At 46.5% G+C, this 18848-nt stretch overlaps 1 protein-coding gene, 1 long non-coding RNA gene and 1 other non-coding gene across 4 annotated transcripts in view; 2 read left to right on the plus strand and 1 right to left on the minus strand.

The window, feature by feature from the left end:
- Positions 1-273: 273 nt before the first annotated feature.
- Positions 274-9983, minus strand: LOC138764032 (zinc finger protein 470-like). 2 transcript variants are annotated; one of them, XM_069939293.1, is made up of 2 exons: positions 8627-9983; positions 274-3197 (listed from the first exon to the last, which is right to left on the minus strand). In XM_069939293.1, the coding sequence occupies exons 1-2, from the start codon at positions 9861-9863 to the stop codon at positions 3193-3195; spliced, it is 1242 nt and encodes a 413-aa protein (XP_069795394.1). In that variant the 5' UTR covers positions 9864-9983; the 3' UTR covers positions 274-3192. The 2 variants fall into 2 exon arrangements, with proteins under 2 accessions (XP_069795394.1, XP_069795393.1); XM_069939292.1 differs by having other exon boundaries at positions 8491-9983.
- A 158-nt stretch (positions 9984-10141) lies between these two features.
- LOC138764033 (uncharacterized) overlaps positions 10142-18848 on the plus strand; it is a 33552-nt gene continuing 24845 nt past the window's right edge. The window contains exons 1-2 of the long non-coding RNA XR_011357962.1: positions 10142-10288; positions 10817-10858. This is a non-coding gene — a long non-coding RNA (uncharacterized lncRNA). The remainder of the gene's footprint in view (positions 10289-10816; positions 10859-18848) is intronic.
- trnar-ucu (transfer RNA arginine (anticodon UCU)) lies at positions 13604-13689 on the plus strand. Its single transcript is given in 2 exon segments — positions 13604-13640; positions 13654-13689. It is a non-coding gene; the product is annotated as a tRNA-Arg (tRNA).

Here is an 18848-nt window from a genome sequence, read left to right on the forward strand (position 1 = left end):
TTGGCATCGACTAGAAGGGTCCCATGGAGGATGGACAGGAAAGAGCAAAAAGTCTCAATTTATGGTCAAATGACGCAAATAACAACATTTTGTATAGCTATTATTTTTAGTCATGTCTTGTTTGCATTTTATGAACCATTTCTCTTTAGGGTAACTGCAGTAAGCACTTACTGATTCTTATTTGGATCTTTCAACTTTCATGTCACATTTGATGAAATAAAAGTTCAACTTTATTATCAGTGTACATGCATAACATCAAATACAACTCTAAGATTCTTTTTCCTGTGGGCCAGGAAGAAATCAAATTTATTGTCATGAACATGTCACAAAATTGTTTGTTTTCCAGCAGTATCACAGTGTAAACATTTATATATATTTATATATAAGAAAAAAAAGTGCACGAAAAAGTCAAAGTGAGGCAGAGTCAGTGGTTCATTGATCATTCAGGAATCTGATGGCAGAGGAGAAGAAGCTGACCTTGTGCCACTGAGTGCTCGTCTTCAGGCTCCTGTACCTTTGTCCTGATGGTAGCAGAGTGAAGAGGGCATGGCCTGTGTGGTGGGGGTCCTTGAGGATAGAGGCTGGTTTCTTAAGACACCACCTATTGTAGATGTCCTCGATGGAGTGAAAACTGGTTCCTGTGATGTCGCGGTTCTACTTATCAGTTACACAAGAAAGAAACCAATACAAAAGAGAGAAATGTAAACAAACTTTGGAATACAGAAAAAAAAATCAGTAATAATTAATATGTGAAGTAACAGTCTTTAAATGAATCTCTGAGTGCTGTTTAGGAGTCTGATGGTGGAGTGGTAGCATCTGTTCCTGAACCTGGTGGTACAAGTCTTGTGGCAACGATACCTCTTTTCTCATGGCCATAGCAAGTACAGAGCATGACCTAGGTGGTGTGGATCCTTGATTGCTGCTGTTCTCTGACAGCAGTGTTCCATGTAGATTTTCTCGATAGGGATGGTTTTGCCTGTGATGTATTGGGCTGTGTCCACTTCCTTTCACAGGGCTTTCCGGTCCGAGGTATTGGTTCCCCCATGGCAGGCAGTGACTCAGCTAGTCAGCACACTTTCTACTACGCATCTGAATAAGTTTTCTTAAAGTCTACAATCAGTTCCCTGGTTTTGGTGACATAAAGTGAGAGGTTGTTGCTAGAACACCATTCAGCCAAGTGTCCATCTCCCTCCTATATGCTGACTCACTGCTATGGTGTTGTCAGCAAATTGTAAATGATGTAGTTGTCGGACGAGCCACACTGATGCAAAGTGAGTTGGGAAGGGACTAAGAACTCAGCTCTATGGTGCTCTGGTGCAGATAGATTCTGGAAGAGATGTTCTTGCCAATCTGTAATGATTGGGGCCTGGAGGTAAGGAAATCCAGGATCTAGTTACATAGTGCGTTATTGAGGCCCATATCTTGGAGTTTGCTGATGAGTTTTGATGGGATGATGGTGTTGAATGATAAACTGTAGTCAATATGGAGCATCCTGATCTCCGCTTCTTTGGTGTCCAGGTGTTCCAAGGTTTTTGTGGCGAGCCAATGAGATGGTCCTCTTTCTGTGGTAGACAACTTGGAATGAATCCATGTTGCTGCAAAGGCAGCAGCTGATGGGCTTCAACACCAGCCTTTCAACACTTCACTGTGGAAGTGAGTGCCACTGGTCAGTAGTCACTTAGGCAAGTTACCACACTCATTTTGGGCACTTGTATGATTGAGCTTTGTTTGAAAAACGTCAAAGTGAGATGTTGAAGATATCAGTAAAAACATTGGCCTGGTCAGCACAGGTTTTCAATCCTCAGCTGGGTACTCAGTTCTTTGATTTGCTTTCCTGAAGGCAGCCTACACGTCATCTTTGGATACCGTCAGTAGAGGATCATCGGGGATTGCAATGGTTCTTGTTCTGGTGGTCAAATCTAGTGTAGAATGAAATGAGCTCATCCGGGAGTGAAACTTCACTGACTACTATTATGCCGGATTTAGTTTTGTGGCAGGTTATGTTATTTAGTCCCTGCCACACCTGTGGGGTAGCCTTCATTTCCATTCTCATCCTGAATCTCCACTTCACCCGGGAGATGACTTTCTGTCGGACGTACCTGTTCCTTGTGTTGAGTTATGGACTCTAGACTCAAATGTTTGTGATCTGGCTGTTAGTAGGTTCTGGATTTCATTGTTCATCCAAGGCTTCTGGTTGGGGAAAATCCTGTCCCCAGCTGTTTTGATATTTTCCGTTAACAGCCCTGGTGTAATCATTCAGATCCCTCAACTGAGATCATGTATACCGCCCAATCCACTGACTCCATTGACCATTCTTCAGCCTCCCGTGACCACCTTCCGGCTATCCTGATCTCTGGAGCTCCTTTTTAAGCTCTATCTGTATGCAGGCGGAAGTACCATCAGGCGAGCTGACCTGCCAAAATGATGTCTTGGGAAAGAACAATAGGCTTTCCTTATCTCTGGGCAGCAGTGATCAAGTACACTGGAACCTTTGGTACATGTTAGATTCTGGTGATGATTGGAGACGGTTTTCTTAAGACTGGCCCGTTAAAGTCACCGACTATGATTTGTAGTGCATCGGGATGGGCTGACTCATGTTTGCTGATCACATCATTGCTGCTCTGGGAGTGCCTGTTTGTCATCTGCATTGGGAGGGATTAAACTCTGGTTCGTAACACTGATTAGAACTCTCACGGTAGATGGAAAGATCTGCATTTGATCAGTATTTACTCTAATGCTGTGGAGCAGGAGGACGATGTAACTCCAACATCTGAGCACAAGCTGGTATTAACTAATTAACCCAAAACAACCCCCAGCCCTTTGCTTGAATCTGACTTCCAATCCAGTCTGTGAATGGTGAAACCCTCTGGTCAGATTCCCACGTCTGGTGTTTTCTGTTAGCCAGGCCTCGGTGCAGCAAACAACTGAGATTTGTCTCACCTGTCTCTGATAAAGCAGCCTTGCCCTAAATTCATCACTTTTATTTTCTAATGACTGGACATTCACCAGTAGTATGTACAGTAGGGGAGGTCTCAGTCCCCTCTGCTTCAGTCTGGTTTGGATCCTGGGACTTGCGGTTCAGCAGATCTTCAATGGGAAGCCTGGCGATTCCAATGAAAGCAGGTTATGTAGGCCGATCACTGCATTCTTCTTGGCACCAGGATGACAGTGGCCTTGAAGTAGATGGCTACTTCAACCTGAAATAGAGAAAGATTGAAGATGTCGGTGAATATTCCTCCCAGCTGATCTGCACGTGCACGGAGGACTCATTTGCAAGTTCACTCTGATCTGACAACAGTGGCAGTGACCGTGGCTCTGGGTAGGCATGAGATTGAAGAAGAGTAGGCTACTGGTTTGCTGGCCTCTTGCATAAAGCCTGTGCAGATTGCACTGAACTCATTCAGAAGGGATGCTCTGTTGTTTCCTATTCTGTCTGGTTTTGCTTTAGAGCAGTGTTTTTAAACAGCCCCTCTAAGCAATCCCTAGGCTAGAAGTACTCTGTGATTAGTAAGGGTTTGCTTAAGGTGGCATGTGAATGGAAAGAAAAAGGTTTGAGGAAGGTGCATGACAAAAATACAAACAAAAATGAGGAAATAGTCAAGTGGAAAAATGTCTCAACTGTGGCTGACAATCAAAATGCAAAAAAAAGGGCATACAAGGAAGCAAAAATTAGTGGAAATTTATTAGTCATTCTCCAAAGCCTGAAGGGTTTGGTGAGTGACTGTGAACTGAAGGCAGGCAGAAGACAGCATGTTCCTCAACATTTGAAGTAAGGCAGTGTCCCAAAAACCCAGGTGCAGAGACCATGTGACCAACAGATTAAGACTGAGTGCACAGTTTTGCTCCAGGGTATTTTAAGGAGACAGCAGAGGAGGAAACAGCTCTTGGAAGAAATATTGTGCTGATTGGCCTCATGTGTGCTTATAGACAATCTGTCTGATTTCCTCCTAACTCATAGAAGATTGAGAATACCACTCTGTGACTAAAAGAATGAAGGTCACTTTTGTTCAGTTGACCCACAGAAAGGGTTCTGAAGGCAGAAGAAATATTGCACTTGGTAGTAACAAAAGTGAAGATCGCTTTTGTTTGGCTGAACCTCTGCAAGGGTTTTGGAAGATTTGGGAGCATCACATACTTTGTGCCCCCTATCCAAAGAAGAGGGAGTTTTGGTTGGCACTTGTCTGAAAAGTACATTTTGCTGCAAGCACTCCAACAAAGGTTTTCGTGTGTTGTAAACATTCTGTCACCCCCAGTCTCTTTCACCTATTTCATGAACTGCTAATTTCATCTAAAGTTGCATCCACCTAAGGCCTGAGTGTCGTGTCCATCTGAGTGCCTGCGTACTGCATATATTTCAACCCCACTTCATCATTGAATTTCTGAAATTAAACTTTTGTACTTTGGACTGCCCTTCAGGAATTGGGCCTTGAGCTGTAGTGGCTTGGGGTATTCCACACACACACACTTATATTTGTGCATAGTTGGGGGTTAAGTTAGATAAATTCAGATAAGTTAGAGAAATTAGATAAAATGTTATATTATAGTTTATTAATAATTAAAAATATTATTTTAAATGCAAGACTGTGGGGGATAATTTCCATTGCTGCTGTCTGGTACATAACACAGGAAAGATATTAGATTGGGTGGAGCTTTGGCTGATCGGCAAAAAGCAAAAGGTAGGAATAAAGAGATCCTGTTCTAGTTGGTTGCCGGTTACTAGTGGTGTTCATCAGGGTCGGTATTGGGGCCACTTCTATTTACAAAGTATATCTATGATTTAGATTATGGACTGTATGGTTTTGTGGCAAAGTTTGCAGATGACACCAAGATAGGTGGAGGACCAGGAAGTGTTGAAGAGACCGAAAGGTTGCATAGAGACTTGGACAGCTTAGGAGAGTGGGCAAAGAAATGGCTGATGAGATACAATGTTGAGAAATGTACAGTTGTATATTTTGGAAGAAATAAACAGGCAGATTATTATTTAGAAGGGGAGAAAGTTCATAATTTAGAAGTGCATTGGGACTTAGGGGTCCTCGTGCAGGATGTCCTAAAGGTTAACCACCAGGTTGGATCGGCAGAAAAGAAAACGAATGCGATGTTGACTTCACGAGGAATAGTGTACAAGAGTACAGAGGTGTTGATGAGGCTCTATGGGGCACTGGTGAGACCTCATTGGGAGTATTGTGTGTAGTTTTGGGCCCCTTACCTTAGAAGGGATGTAATGATATTGGAGAGAGTTCCGAGATTTACAAGGATGATTCCTGGAATGTAAGGGGAACCCATGAGAAATATTCTGATTCTGGAGGTGTAAAGGAACTGCCCAAGATCCAAAGCATTACACGTCATCTGTGAAACATGGTGGTGGGGGTGTTATGGGCTGGGAATGTATGGGTGCCCCAGGTACTGGTGCACTTATCTTCATTGATGAGATAACAGCTGATGGCGGTAGCAAAATGAATTCTAAGTTGTATGATAACATCTTATCTGCTCAGGTTTGAGCAAATGGAAGGAATCTCATGCATGTACTCTAACAAATCTGAAATGCCTCCAAACTCAATGGATGGCACTTCATCGTACTGCAGGATAATGATCCAAACATATTGTTTTCCTCCATAATAATTTCACAAACTCAGGTACGAGTCTGACGAGTAACCATTACAATGGTTATCATCCAGAAACAAGAATGGTCTTGCTTTCTTTTACCCAAAATTGGGTCAATCACAAGTGGCTATTTAAAATGCCACTGCAGCACTGCTCTTGACCAAGAGAAGCAGCAAAGTGGAAGGGAAAGTTGAGAATCACTGTTCTAGATCTAACTGTTATTGAAATATTTTGCTTGAGAAAAATTGTCATTGGCCCATTTCCTTTGGAGTTATGAAACCGTGCACATGAGTCAATTAGTATGATTAAAACGGTGGTTTTCAAATTTTCTCTTTCCATCCACATACCACCTTAAGCAATCCCTTACTAATCATAGAGCACCTATGGCAGAGGGAATACTAGGGAGTAATCAACATGGTTTTGTCAGGGGTAGATCATCCTTGACAAACCTGATTGAGTTTTTCGAGGGGGTTACAAAAAAGGTTGATGAAGGGAAAGCTGTGGATGTTGTCTATTTAGACTTTAGTAAAGCTTTTGACAAAGTTCCCCACAGGAGGTTAGGAAAAAAGGTGGAGGCATTAGGTATAAATGAGGAGGTAGTGAAATGGATTCAGCAATGGTTGGATGGGAGGTGTCAGAGAGTAGTGGTGGAAAATTGTTTGTCCAATTGGAGGCCGGTGACTAGTGGAGTTCCTCAGGGATCGGTCCTCGGTCCACTATTGTTTGTTATATATATTAACGATCTGAGAAGTAGGGGTGGAGAATTGGATAAGCAAGTTTGCGGATGATACAAAGATTGGTGGTGTTGTGGACAGTGAGGAAGATTACCGTAGATTAAAAGGTGATTTAGGAAGGCTGGAGGTGTGGGCTGAGAAATGGCTGATGGAATTTAATACAGATAAGTGTGAGGTGTTACATTTTGGAAAGGCACATCTAAATAGGTCATATGCATTAAATGGTAGGCTATTGAGATGTGCAGAGCAACAAAGGGATTTAGGAGTGATGGTAAATAGTGCCCTCAAGGCTGATACTCAGGTAGATGGTGTGGTGAAGAAGGCATTTGGAATGTTGGCCTTTATAAATCGGAGTATTGAATTCAATAGTAGGGAGGTTATGATGAAATTGTACAAGGCATTGGTGAGGCCAAATTTGGAGTACTGTGTACAGTTTTGGTCACCAAATTATAGGAAAGATATAAACAAAATAGAGAGAGTGCAGAGAAGGTTCTCGAGAATATTGACAGGATTTCAAGGTTTGAGTTACAGGGAAAGGTTGTGCAGACTAGGGCTTTTTTCTCTGGAGTGTAGAAGATTGAGGGGGGACTTGATAGAGGGGGGACTTGATAGAGGTGTTTAAGATTTTAAAAGGGACAGACAGAGTAAATGTGGATAGGCTTTTTCAATTAAGAGTGGGGGAGATTCAAACTAGAGGGCATGGTTTAAGATTGAAGGGGGAAAATTATAAGGGGAAAATGAGGGGAAATTTCTTTACGCAAAGGGTGTTAGGGATGTGGAATGAGCTTCTGGCAGACATGGTTGATGCGGGATCATTGGTTACATTTAAGGAAAGACTGGATAGTTACATGGGGAGGAGAGGACTGGAGGGGTATGGACCTGGTGCTGGTCAGTGGGACTAGGAGGGTGGGGATTTGTTACGGCATGGACTAGTAGGGCCTAACTGGCCTGTTCTGTGCTGTAAGTGGTTATATGGTTATATATGGTTAGAGAGATGGGCATGGACTCAACTCTTGCTTTCTAAAGAAAATGCAATGGAAAATTACAAGACTGCAGAGAAATTGCACAAACAAGGCTGAATGAGCCAAAACAAAATTCAACATTCTTTTTGTAAGTTTCTGCGGTATCACACTGAAGTCTCAGCATTAGCAGATCCCCTATTTAACTTTACACAGAGGGTGGTGGGCATGTGGAATGAGCTGCCAGAGGAAGTTGTGAAAGCAGGTGTACTTAGAAGACATATTTAGGAACATGGATCGAAAGAGTGTAACAGGGATGTGAGCCAGCATGAACAAGGTGGGCCTAAGGGGCTGTTTTCTGCACTGCACAATGTTATGACCCATTGAGGTTGATCTGTGACCCAACTCTGAATGCCCACTGCAGCCCATACCCTTTGGTTCAGAAAACATTCATTTACTTTGAGTTTCCAAATAATAGTTTACGAAACACCCATTCTCGCTTGTGGCAAAAGCATCCAGAATCTTACCCACCCCCAGGTACTACTCCCAAAATGGCCAGGCTCCCTAATCCCGACTCACCCCAGTCCCCTCCATAACCAGAATATAGTTGGGACGGGGCAGAATGACCTGTTTCTATGGTGTTCTGTGATTCAACAGCAGAAAGACCATTCAAATAATCTTAACTGAAGCCCAAGCACAGCCCTCGCTATTGAACAGGCAACACGCCAAGTACATTTAACTCCAGGACGGTTACATGGGCTGTTAAGATCAGCTGGAGGGGACAGTGGGCACATCCAACCCTGGTTAGAAGGACAGGGGTATTCCACATTATCGATTTATTTTTATTATTAAGCATTAAGGTAACCTTGATTAGAGGTAGGGGGTTAGATTAGATTAAGTTTTAGTTTGTAGTTCTTTTTCTTTTTTCTCCTTTATTATTTTATCAAATATTTCAATAAATTGGTTTGGCATGGTTGCATACTTCTTTTCTATCAATAGTTTGAGGTATTACAAGTAACTATTGATGTAGTTTTATATAACTTTTTTTAAATATTGTGTGTTTTCCCTTGTATACAAATGAATTACTATGTAAATGTCAATTTTTTAAAAATGTATGCTTATATGTTAAACTCAATAAAAATATTTAAAAAGAATGATAGGGGCGTGGGGTCAGATTAGCAACAGAATCCACTCACTTGTGGACCTGCTGATGCTTCAACAGACTGGCTGACTGGGTGAAGCTCTTGCCACAGCTGAAGCAGCTAAAGGGCCTCTCGCCAGTGTGGATCCGCTGGTGGGTCCTCAGGTTGGAGGTCTGGGTGAAGCCCTTACCGCACTCGGGGCAGATGAAGGGCCTCTCCCTAGTGTGGACCCGCTGGTGGGTCAGCAGATGGGAGGTCTTGGTGAAGCCCTTGCCACACTCGGGGCAGGTGAAGGGCCTCTCACCAGTGTGGATCCGCTGGTGTATCTCAAGGTTGGATCTGTTGGTGAAGGCTTTCTTGCAGACAGGGCAGGCGAACGGCTTTTCCCCAGTGTGGACCTGCTGATGACTCAGCAGGTGGGAGGTCTTGGTGAAGCCCTTGCCGCATTTGGAGCAGACGAATGGCCTCTCCCCAGTGTGGAGCAGCTGGTGGGTTAGCAGATGGGAGGACTGAGTGAAGCCCTTCCCGCACTCAGGGCAGATGAACGGCTTGTCGCTGCTGTGAATCTTCTGATGGCTCAGCAAATTTGATCTCTTGCTGAAGCCTTTGGCGCACTCGGGGCAGACGAATGGCTTTTCCCCGCTGTGAACCCGCTGGTGGGTCAGCAAGTTGGAGGCCTGGGCGAAGCTCTTGCCGCACTCGGGGCAGATGAAGGGCCTCTCCCCAGTGTGGACCCGCTGGTGTATCTCCAGGTTGGACCGGTTGGTAAAGGCCTTCTCACACTCGGGGCAGGAGAAAGGCTTTTCCCCAGAGTGGACCCGCTGGTGCACCCGCAGGCTGGAGGTGTGGGCGAAACCCTTCCCGCAAACGGGGCAGGTGAAGGGTCTCTCCCCGGTGTGGACCCGCCGGTGGGTGAGCAGGTCAGAGGACTGGGCGAAGCCCTTGCCGCACTCGGGGCAGGCGAAGGGCCTCTCCCCGGTGTGGACCCGCCGGTGTATCTCAAGGCTGGACAAACTGGTGAAGGCCTTCTCACACTCGGGGCAGGCGAAGGGTCTCTCCCCGGTGTGGACCCGCTGGTGGCTCCATAGGTTGGAGGTCTGGGCGAAGCCCTTGCCGCACTCGGGGCAGGTGAAGGGTCTCTCCCCGGTGTGGACCCTTCGGTGGGTGAGCAGGTGGGAGGTCTTGCCGAAGCCCTTGCCGCACTCGGGGCAGGTGAAGGGCCTCTCCCCGGTGTGGACCCGCCGGTGTTTCGTTAGCTCACTCAACCCATTAAAGTGCTTCCCGCAGACGGGGCACTGAAACGGGGTCATGGCTGTGGGGGGTCGAGATGGAGCGACCCGGCTATAAATCAATGCAGTCCTGCCCGATGGACGCGACCCGAGAGCTGGGCGGCGGGTTAAATCGGCACCAGGGCCGGGGACAAGCATCCTCTCGCCGGGCGTCGCGCTCTGCTTCCGTCCGTCGCGCTCTGCTTCCGTCCGTCGCGCTCTGCTTCCGTCCGTCGCGCTCTGCTTCCGTCCGTCGCGCTCTGCTTCCGTCCGTCGCGCTCTGCTTCCGTCCGTCGCGCTCTGCTTCCGTCCGTCGCGCTCTGCTTCCGTCCCCGACGAGCGCCGGGGGCAGCTGACGGGCTCGTGACGTCACTTCCCCCGCGCCTGCGCACTCCCTCCTGCCCCGCCTGGGCCGGGCACTCTCCTGGTCGCAAAGACGTCTGGGTCACGGCGGGCGCCATGAAGGGCGTCGAGCGACGGCCTTGAAACACAGCTGTTCTCGGCCCGGATCCACCTCCCACGCACGGAGTGTTTTCCCAGCGCCGCGTCGGAACATCCGCAAGGAAGCGGGAGACGGCGGGAAGGTGCTGGCCACCCGCCATTAACTTAATAACCAGAGGAAAACGTTCAGCCACATTCAACTCCCTGGGGTGGATCCCATCCACTGTTTGCCCTGCTGAGTCCGCCCCCCCCCCCCAGCTTTGTGTTTCTCTGCCATATCGGCGAATCAATGCCACCCGTTGCCGTTCGCCCCCACGGACGAGCAGATTGACAGATGCAGCGTCCAACATCGGGCGGCTCATTCAGAGAAACCAATGCCTCACCAATGCCTTGTACAATTTCATCATAACCTCCCTACTCTTGAATTCAATACTCCGATTTATGAAGGCCAACATTCCAAATGCCTTCTTCACCACACCATCTACCTGAGTATCAGCCCTGAGGGTACAATTTACCATCACTCCTAAATCCCTTTGTTGCTCTGCACATCTCAATAGCCTACCATTTAATGCATATGACCTATCTAGATTTTCTTCCTGGTAATATTGCCTGATTTTACTTTGTTCTCCCTGGAACTCCAAGTTTCATATCTACTTCTCTCTCCTCATCAGATGACGCCCCCATGTTGGATCTTCTTAAAAACATCAAGATTGGTAAGTCCCTGGGGCCAGATGCAATACACCTCAGGTTAATATGGGAAGTGAGAGAAGAGAGAGCTGGGGCAGGAGCTATGATCTTTGAGTCTTCTTTGGCCTCAGGGGAGGTGCCAGAGGATTGGAGAATGGTTAATATAGTCCCCTTGTTTAATAAAGGTAATAAGGAGAATCCTGAGTCAGTGGTGTGCAAACTGTTGGAGAGGTTTCTTAAGGATAGGATCTATGGGAGAAATACCATCTACTCAAGGATAGAAGGGAAGGTCATGCCTCATGAGCCTAATTGAGGTTTTTGAGGAGGCAACAAAAGAAATGGATAGGGGTTAAGGGTTAGAGGGCAAAAGTTTAGAAGTAACATGAGAGGAAGCTTCTTCACTCAGAGAGTGGTGGCTAAGTGGAATGACCTTCCAGAAGAGGTGGTTGCAGCAGGGTCTATTTTGTCATTTAAGAAAAGGTTGGATGTGAGAGGATTGGAGGGTTATGGGCAGGGAGCAGGTCAGTGAGACTAGAGGAGATCACTTAAATCGGTACAGACTAGAGGGGGTCAAGATGGCCTGTTTCTACTGTAATTGTTATATGGTTATATAGTAAGGCTGTAGATGTGGTCTATATGGATTTTAGCAAGGCATTTGACAAGGTCCCCCATGAGAGACTCATCCAGAAAGTCATGAGGCACAGGATCAGTGGAACCTTGGCTGTGTGGATATAAAATTGGCTTGTCGGAAGAAAGCAGAGAATTGTAGTGGAAGGAAAGTATTCTGCCTGGAGGTTGGTGACTAGTGGAGTACCTCAAGGATCTGTTCTGGGATCCCTGCTCTTTGTGATTTTTATAAATAACCTGGATGATGAGGCGGATGGATGGGTCAGTAAGTTTGCAGCTGACACATAGGTTGGAGGAGTTGTGGATGGAGCTGAAGGTGGTCGAAGGTTACAATATAGACAAGATGCAGAATTGGGCAGAAAAGTGGCGGATGGAGTTCAATCCAGATAAGTGTGAGGTGATGCATTTGGAAGGACAAACCAGAAGGCTGAGCTCAGGGTTAATAATTGGTTACTTAAGAGTGTGGATGAACAAAGGGACCTTGAGGTTCAAATCCATACATCCTTTAAGGTCGCTGCACAGGTTAATAGGAGAGTTAAGAAGGCCTAGGGGATGCTGGGCTTTATTAATAGGGGGATTGAGTTCAGGAGTTGAGAGGTCATGTTGCAACTCTACCAATCTCTAGTAAGACCACACTTGAAAGTATTGTGTTCAATTCTGGTCACATTATAGGAAGGATGTGGAAGCTACGGTGCAGAGGAGATTTCCCAGGACATTGCCTGGATTGGAAAACAAGTCTGATGCGCTTTCTCTTTGGAGTGTAGAAGGATGAGAGGAGACTTGATAGAGGTCTACAAGATCCTGAGGGGCATAAATAGGGTGGACAGCCAGTATCTGTTTCCCAGGGTAGGAATAGCAAACACTAGATGACATCTGTACAAACTGAAGGGAGACAAGTTTAGGGGAGACATCAAGGTAAAAATGTTTTCACACAGAGGGTTGTGGCCTGGGATGCTTTGCCAGGGATGGTGGTGGAGGCTGAAATATTGGGGGCAGTTAAGAGACTCTTAGACAGGCACAGGGATGGAAGAAAAATAGAGGGTTATGGGGTAGGGAGGGTTTAGGTTTTTTTAGGGACTGCAGAGGCGACACAACATCGAGGGCCGAAGGGCCTGAACTGTGCTGTAGTGCTCCATGATATATGCTCTATGTTCACCATCAAAAAAGCAGCTTGGCAGCAACCTGGGTGTGTGCCTCAACCCTCACTTCCTCGCTGGGTAGGGACGCTCATGTCACTCTAAATGAAGTGCTTTCCCAAGGAATTCAACTTCCCACAATGCTAGAACTAAATCACACAATAGAAAATAGAATATCACAGCACAGAACAGCCCCTTCGGCCCACGACGCTGTGCCGACCCATATATACCTACCGAAAAAATCTTAAATCCTCCTTACCCTCCATAACCCTCTATCTTTATTTGCCATCCATATGAAGGTTGAGAGGGGATTTGATAGAAGTATTTAAGATTATGAAAGGGATAGACAGAGTGGATGTGGATAGACTATTTCCGTTAAGAGGAGGAAAGATTAAAACAAGAGGACATGAGTTAAGAATTAAGGGGCAGAGGTTTAGAGGTAACATGAGGGGGAACTTCTTTACTCAGAGAGTGGTAGCCGTGTGGAATGATCTTCCGGGAGAAATAGTGGCGGCGGAGTCAATTGTATTATTTAAGAAAAGGTTGGACAGGTCTATGGATGAGAAGAAGATGGAGGGTTATGGGCATTGTGCAGGGAGGTGGGACTAGAAAGGGATGTTTGGTTCGGTGCGGACTAGAAGGGCCTAATGGCCTGTTTCCGTGCTGTAATTGTTATGTTATATGTTATGTTATGCCTCAGAGTCTCTTAAATGCCCCAAATGTTTCAGCCTCCATCACCACCCCTGGTAGGACATTGCAGGCACCCACATCTCCCTGATGTCTCCCCTAAACCTTCTTCCCTTCCCCTTGTGCAGAGCTCCTCGGGTGTTTGCTACTCCCACCTTGGGGAAGAGGGTGCCCACCTCTCATGCCACTGCAGAAATAAAGGGAGAAGGAAGTTTATTCAAACAAAATAAACAGTGTATGGGAACAATGCAGCACAAAATCTGTGCCTGAACACGCCTGCGATGTGGAGCCATGTGGAGCTTCAGGGGGAATCCAACAGGTGGCTCCGTGGCGCAATGGATAGCGCATTGGACTTCTAGCGGGGCGAAGGCATTCAAAGGTTCCGGGTTCGAGTCCCGGCGGAGTCGTTCCCTTTTACTCCACCGTCGGATGCCCCCGTTGTGTATCAAAGTGGTGTCTGCATGGGACTGGCGGGGGACGGAGGGTCCGCGGATCGGGGAGAGCGTTCGAGGGACGGTGAACACGACTGGGGGGAGAGAAGGTCAGTGAACCGGAATGGGACGGCGGGACCGAAGTGGGGAGAGGGACGGGTCCGTGGAACCGGAGTGGGGAGAGGGCACGGTGGGGCGATGAACCGGAGTGGGACGGAACCAGATCCGGGAGAGGGACAGCGACCGGATCAGGGAGAGGGACAGCGGGACGGGTCCGTGGAACCGGAGTGGGACGGCGGGACCGGATCGAGGAGTGGGACGGCGGGATGGTGAACCGGATCGGGGAGAGGGACGGGGACGGGTCCGTGGAACCGGAGTGGGACGGCGGGACGGTGAACCGGATCGGGGAGAGGGGCGGTGAACCGGATCAGGGAGAGGGACAGCGGGACGGGATCGTGGAACCGGAGTGGGACGGCGGGACTGGTTCGGGGAGTGGGACGGCGGGACGGTGAACCGGATCGGGGAGAGGGACAGCGACCGGATCAGGGAGAGGGACAGCGGGACGGATTCGTGGAACCGGAGTGGAACGGTGAACCGGATCAGGGAGAGGGACGGCGGGACCGGATCGGGGAGTGGGACAGCGACCGGATCAGGGAGAGGGACAGCGGGACGGGTTCGTGGAACCGGAGTGGGACGGCGGGACCGGATCGGGGAGTGGGACGGCGGGACGGTGAACCGGAGTGGGGAGAGGGACGGGTCCGTGGAACCGGAGTGGGACGGCGGGACGGTGAACCGGAGTGGGGAGAGGGACGGGTCCGTGGAACCGGAGTGGGACGGCGGGACGGAACCGGATCCGGAGTGGGACGGTGAACCGGAGTGGGGAGAGGGACGGGTCCGTGGAACCGGAGTGGGACGGCGGGACGGAACCGGATCCGGAGTGGGACGGTGAACCGGAGTGGGTCCGTGGTCGGGACGTGGCAGGGGAGAATGTGCTGACCATTTACTGCTTCTTGACCCGTTTGGAGGTTTCCACTTCTCCGGATTGTTTATGGATATTTGACCTTACAAATTCTGTGAATGACTTTTTTAAATGAGGTAAATGCAGGAAACGCTCCGATCACATACACAGCAGATCTGATCCGTCTGCCCTGTCTGACCCGCTGAGTCGCTCGTGTTTCTCTGGCATATCTTGATCTGATACTTTAACTCCGAATTTCTCTGCACAGAAACTGCCTGATCCTGGATTACCTCCAGCAGTTTCTATTTTTGTAGACAAGGCGCTTGTTATGAGCCCAGACGACCCCAAAACCCAGCAGCAATAGAAATTCACCAAATGGTTACTTTAACAAAAGTTACTTTTAATTATCTTTAAACATGAAAACAGGATCAAACTTTAACTTATTACTATTAACTTAACTTAAACCTCTTCTAATTCAAAGTCCAAAAAAAGTTATTTGATTCACAGTCCAATCTCACTTCTCATTCCTCCAAGTTTACTGGTATCAAGCAATTCTTATACTGTGCACAGAATTTAACATGTATAAAGTTCACCAGGCTTTGGAGCTCGAAAGGTAAATGGTTACTGCTCAGGAAGGTTCTTGTTGGTTTTCAGAGAGAGATTTGTTGTTCTCTGGACTCTCACAGCTGATTCCTTGGAACCAGCCACTTTAGTGTCTTGCCGAAGAAACTTGCCCCATCAGGGTGCGGGGGGGGGTGGGGGGGGGGTGGTTTTGGGGGAGGGGCAGCAGATGTGACACCACAATTAGAAAGAGAAATGAGAAAGTACCAACCTGTTAGCCGAATGTCAGTGGGAGGGAAAATGCTTGAAGCCATAATGCAGGATATAATTATGTAATCTTTAAAACAAAAAATAGGATTGAGCTGAATAGGATGGATCACATTTGAAGATGTATTAGAATAGATGGGCTGGAGGGACCTGTAGGATGTGGTGAATGTAGACTTTTAGAAGTCATTTGATAAGGTCCTGCACGAGGTTGGAACACACAAACATGAGTGGTAAGACAGAAAACAAAAAGTGGGAATATTGGCAAGCAGCGACAAGGGAAATACCTCAGCAGAAGCTTTTCAGTGATTTGGCAGAGAGGAACCAAGTGTAGTACTTCCAGCGCAAACTCAGTGAGTGGACAAGAACATGGCAGATGGAATATAATGTGGAAAACTGAAGTTATATACCAGGCTGCTCATATCCGAAAAGCAGAGCATTTGTTAAATCTTGAGAAATGGGTAATGTTGATATTCAAAGGGGCTTGGATGTGCTTGTACACATTCAGGTGCAAGTGATTAAAACACCAAATACTGTGTCATCTTCGGAAGAGGGGCGAGTGACTGGTGATTAATGAGTACAAATGTGTGTACTCTTTTAAGGCACGGAGGGCAAAGAGTTAAGCTGAGTGTTGATTTGCAGGAGTGAATAATTGAATTAATTGGCGGGGACCAATAAAAAGAGGGGTAGCTAAAGAAGTGGTGGGGAGGGGAGCTTGAGGTTTTGCTTAGGTGAGAAAGAGCTTGCTTGCTACCAGAGAGGTAAGGCCAGATGAGGTAGCTTCAATCCTTTAATTAAATTTAGATAATGGAGTTGGCTAGGCAGTGTATTGCTCTGGATGTGGGAAATCTGGGACAGTATATTTGACCCAAACAACTGCACCTGCAGAAGGTGCATTCATCTGGTTCTCCTTACAAAGTGAGTTAAGGAACTGGAACTGGAGTTGGATGAACTGTGGATCTTGAGGGAGGCAGAGGTACTTGCAGACAGGTGTGTCAGGGAGGCAGGTAACTCAGACTGGTAACTGAGTGACTGTCAGAAGAGAGAAAGGGAGATGCTGATGGTCCAGAGTACCCCGTGGCTGTTCCAATCAACAACAGGTATACCCATTAGATACTGTTGGTGGAGATGACCAACCAGGGTTAGGTTGAGGTTGAGGTGGTCATGTCTCTGGTGCAGAGGTGGGCCTCCTGGCTCAGAAGAGAAGGGGGAGGAGAGCTATGGTAATTGGGGATGTGTTAGGTTAGATAAGTGGATAGGGGATTCTTTGAATGAGATTGAGGATCCTGTATGGTACATTGCCTGCCAGGTGCCAGGGTCAGGGATATCTCTGATTGAATTCATAGTATTCTAGAGGGGGAGGGGGAGCAGCCAGATGTTGTGGTCCATGTGGGGACCAATGGTGTAGATAGGGGAAGGGATGAGGTCCTGAAGAGGGAATACAATGAGTTAAAAAAGTTAAAAAGCAGGACTTCAAGGGTGGTAATCTCAGGACTGCTGCCTGTACCAATATGCCAGAGAGGGTAGGAACAGGAAGTTATGGCAGATGAGGGGGCAGGGATTCAGATTTGTGGATCTATGGGATCTCTCCTGGGAAGACCTCTACAAAAAGGATGGACCTGAACACTCAGTGACTCGGGGTGGGGTGGGAGAGAGAGAGAGAGAGAGAGAGAACGACTCTCCTTTGCTTCTCTTTCTCTGACTGTAAGAAATGTAAGAGGCATCTAGGCAATTTCTGCTGGTGGTGAATTTATCTGCTTTGCAGCAGACAAAAGGGAATTTTATGTAATATGATACTGTTTTATTACTATGGCAATAAATGGGAATCAAAATATGAGTGCAGAGATTAGGGTAGAAGGGAATTAGGGTCAAGAAAGAGGAAAATAGAAGAACATCAAAAATAATGAGCAGCAAAGATGACAAAAAGGACGAGCAGGTGAAAAGACAGAAAAATTTGGTGTACAATAGAAAGACAACAAAATCGGTAACAGATCCTGGTCTAAGGGTACTGTATTTAAATGCATGGAGCATTAGGAAGAAAATAGATGACCCTGTTGTACAGCTACAGATTGAAAGATGTGACATTGTGGCCATCACTGAGACATGGCTTAATGATGGATGTGATTGGGAGCTGAATGTCCAAGGGTACACAGTGTGTAAGAAAGATAGGCAGGTTGGTAGAGGGATTGGAGCAGCCCTGATGGTAAGCAATGATATTAAATCACTAGAAAGAAGGGACATAGGGTCAGAAATGGTAAAAATCTTTATAGGGTGAGTTAAGAAATGGCAAGGGTAAAAGGACCCCAAACAGCAGGTGGGAAGTGGTCTATGAGATAGAAAAAGCATGTCAGAAGGAAAACGTCAAAATAATTATTGGAGATTTTAACAAGAAAGGTGATAGGAAGATACTGGATCTCAGGAGGGAGAGTTTGTAGAAAGCCTACGGGATGGCTTTTTGGAACAGTTTGTCGATAAGCCCACCAGGGGATTGACTGTTTTGGTTTGGGTGATGTGTAATGAACATGAGGTGATTAGGGAATTAAAGGTAATGGAACTCTTAGGAAGTAGAAATCATAATTTGATTGAGTTCCTTTTCAAATTTGAAAAGGAAAAGCTGATATCAGGTGTGTCGATATTTCAGTGGAACGAAGGAAATTACAGTGGGATGAGAGAGGAACTGGTCCAAGTTGACTGGAAAAGTAAGCTGGATGGAGGGACGGCAGAGCAGAATTGGATCATGTTTTTACAAGAAATAAAGAAAGTGCAGGATAGATATATTCCAAGAAAAAAGAAAGTTATGAATGGAAAAATGGCACAAATGTGGGAAACAAGAGAGGTTAAGGCTAAAATAAAAGCAAAAGGGAGGGCAGACAAGGAGGCAAAAATAAGTGGAAAAACAGAGGACTGGGAAACTTTAAAAACTTACAGAAAGAGACAAAGTAATTAGGAAAGAGAATATGTATTATGAAAGGAAGTTGGCAAATAACGTGCAAAAGGAAATTAAGAATTTTTAAAAATATATAAAGAGTAAAAGAGAGAAATGCGTAGATATAGGACTGATTGAAAATGATACTGGAGAAGTTATGATGGGTCACAAAGAGATGGCAGAGAAACTTAATGAGTATTTTGTGTCAGTCTTCACTGAGGAAGACCATAGTAATATACCTGATAGTCAGAGGTCTCAGAATAGAATTAAGATCTTGCTTAGTAAACTGAACAGATTAAAGATAGATAAGTCACCCGGACTGGATGAGATGCACCCACGAGTTCTGAAGGAGGTGGCTTTGGAGAATGTGGAGGCATTGGAATTATTTTCCAGAAGTCAATAGACTCTGGAATGGCTCCAGAGGAT

The sequence above is a fragment of the Narcine bancroftii genome, chromosome 5 (assembly GCF_036971445.1).
Source record: "Narcine bancroftii isolate sNarBan1 chromosome 5, sNarBan1.hap1, whole genome shotgun sequence".
Taxonomy (NCBI): Eukaryota; Metazoa; Chordata; class Chondrichthyes; order Torpediniformes; family Narcinidae; genus Narcine; species Narcine bancroftii.

What these genes read in the sequence shown, in the direction of transcription:
- LOC138764032 (XM_069939292.1), bottom strand. Translation starts at nt 9,863, where the DNA reads ATGCTTGTCCCCGGCCCTGGTGCCGATTTAACCCGCCGCCCAGCTCTC.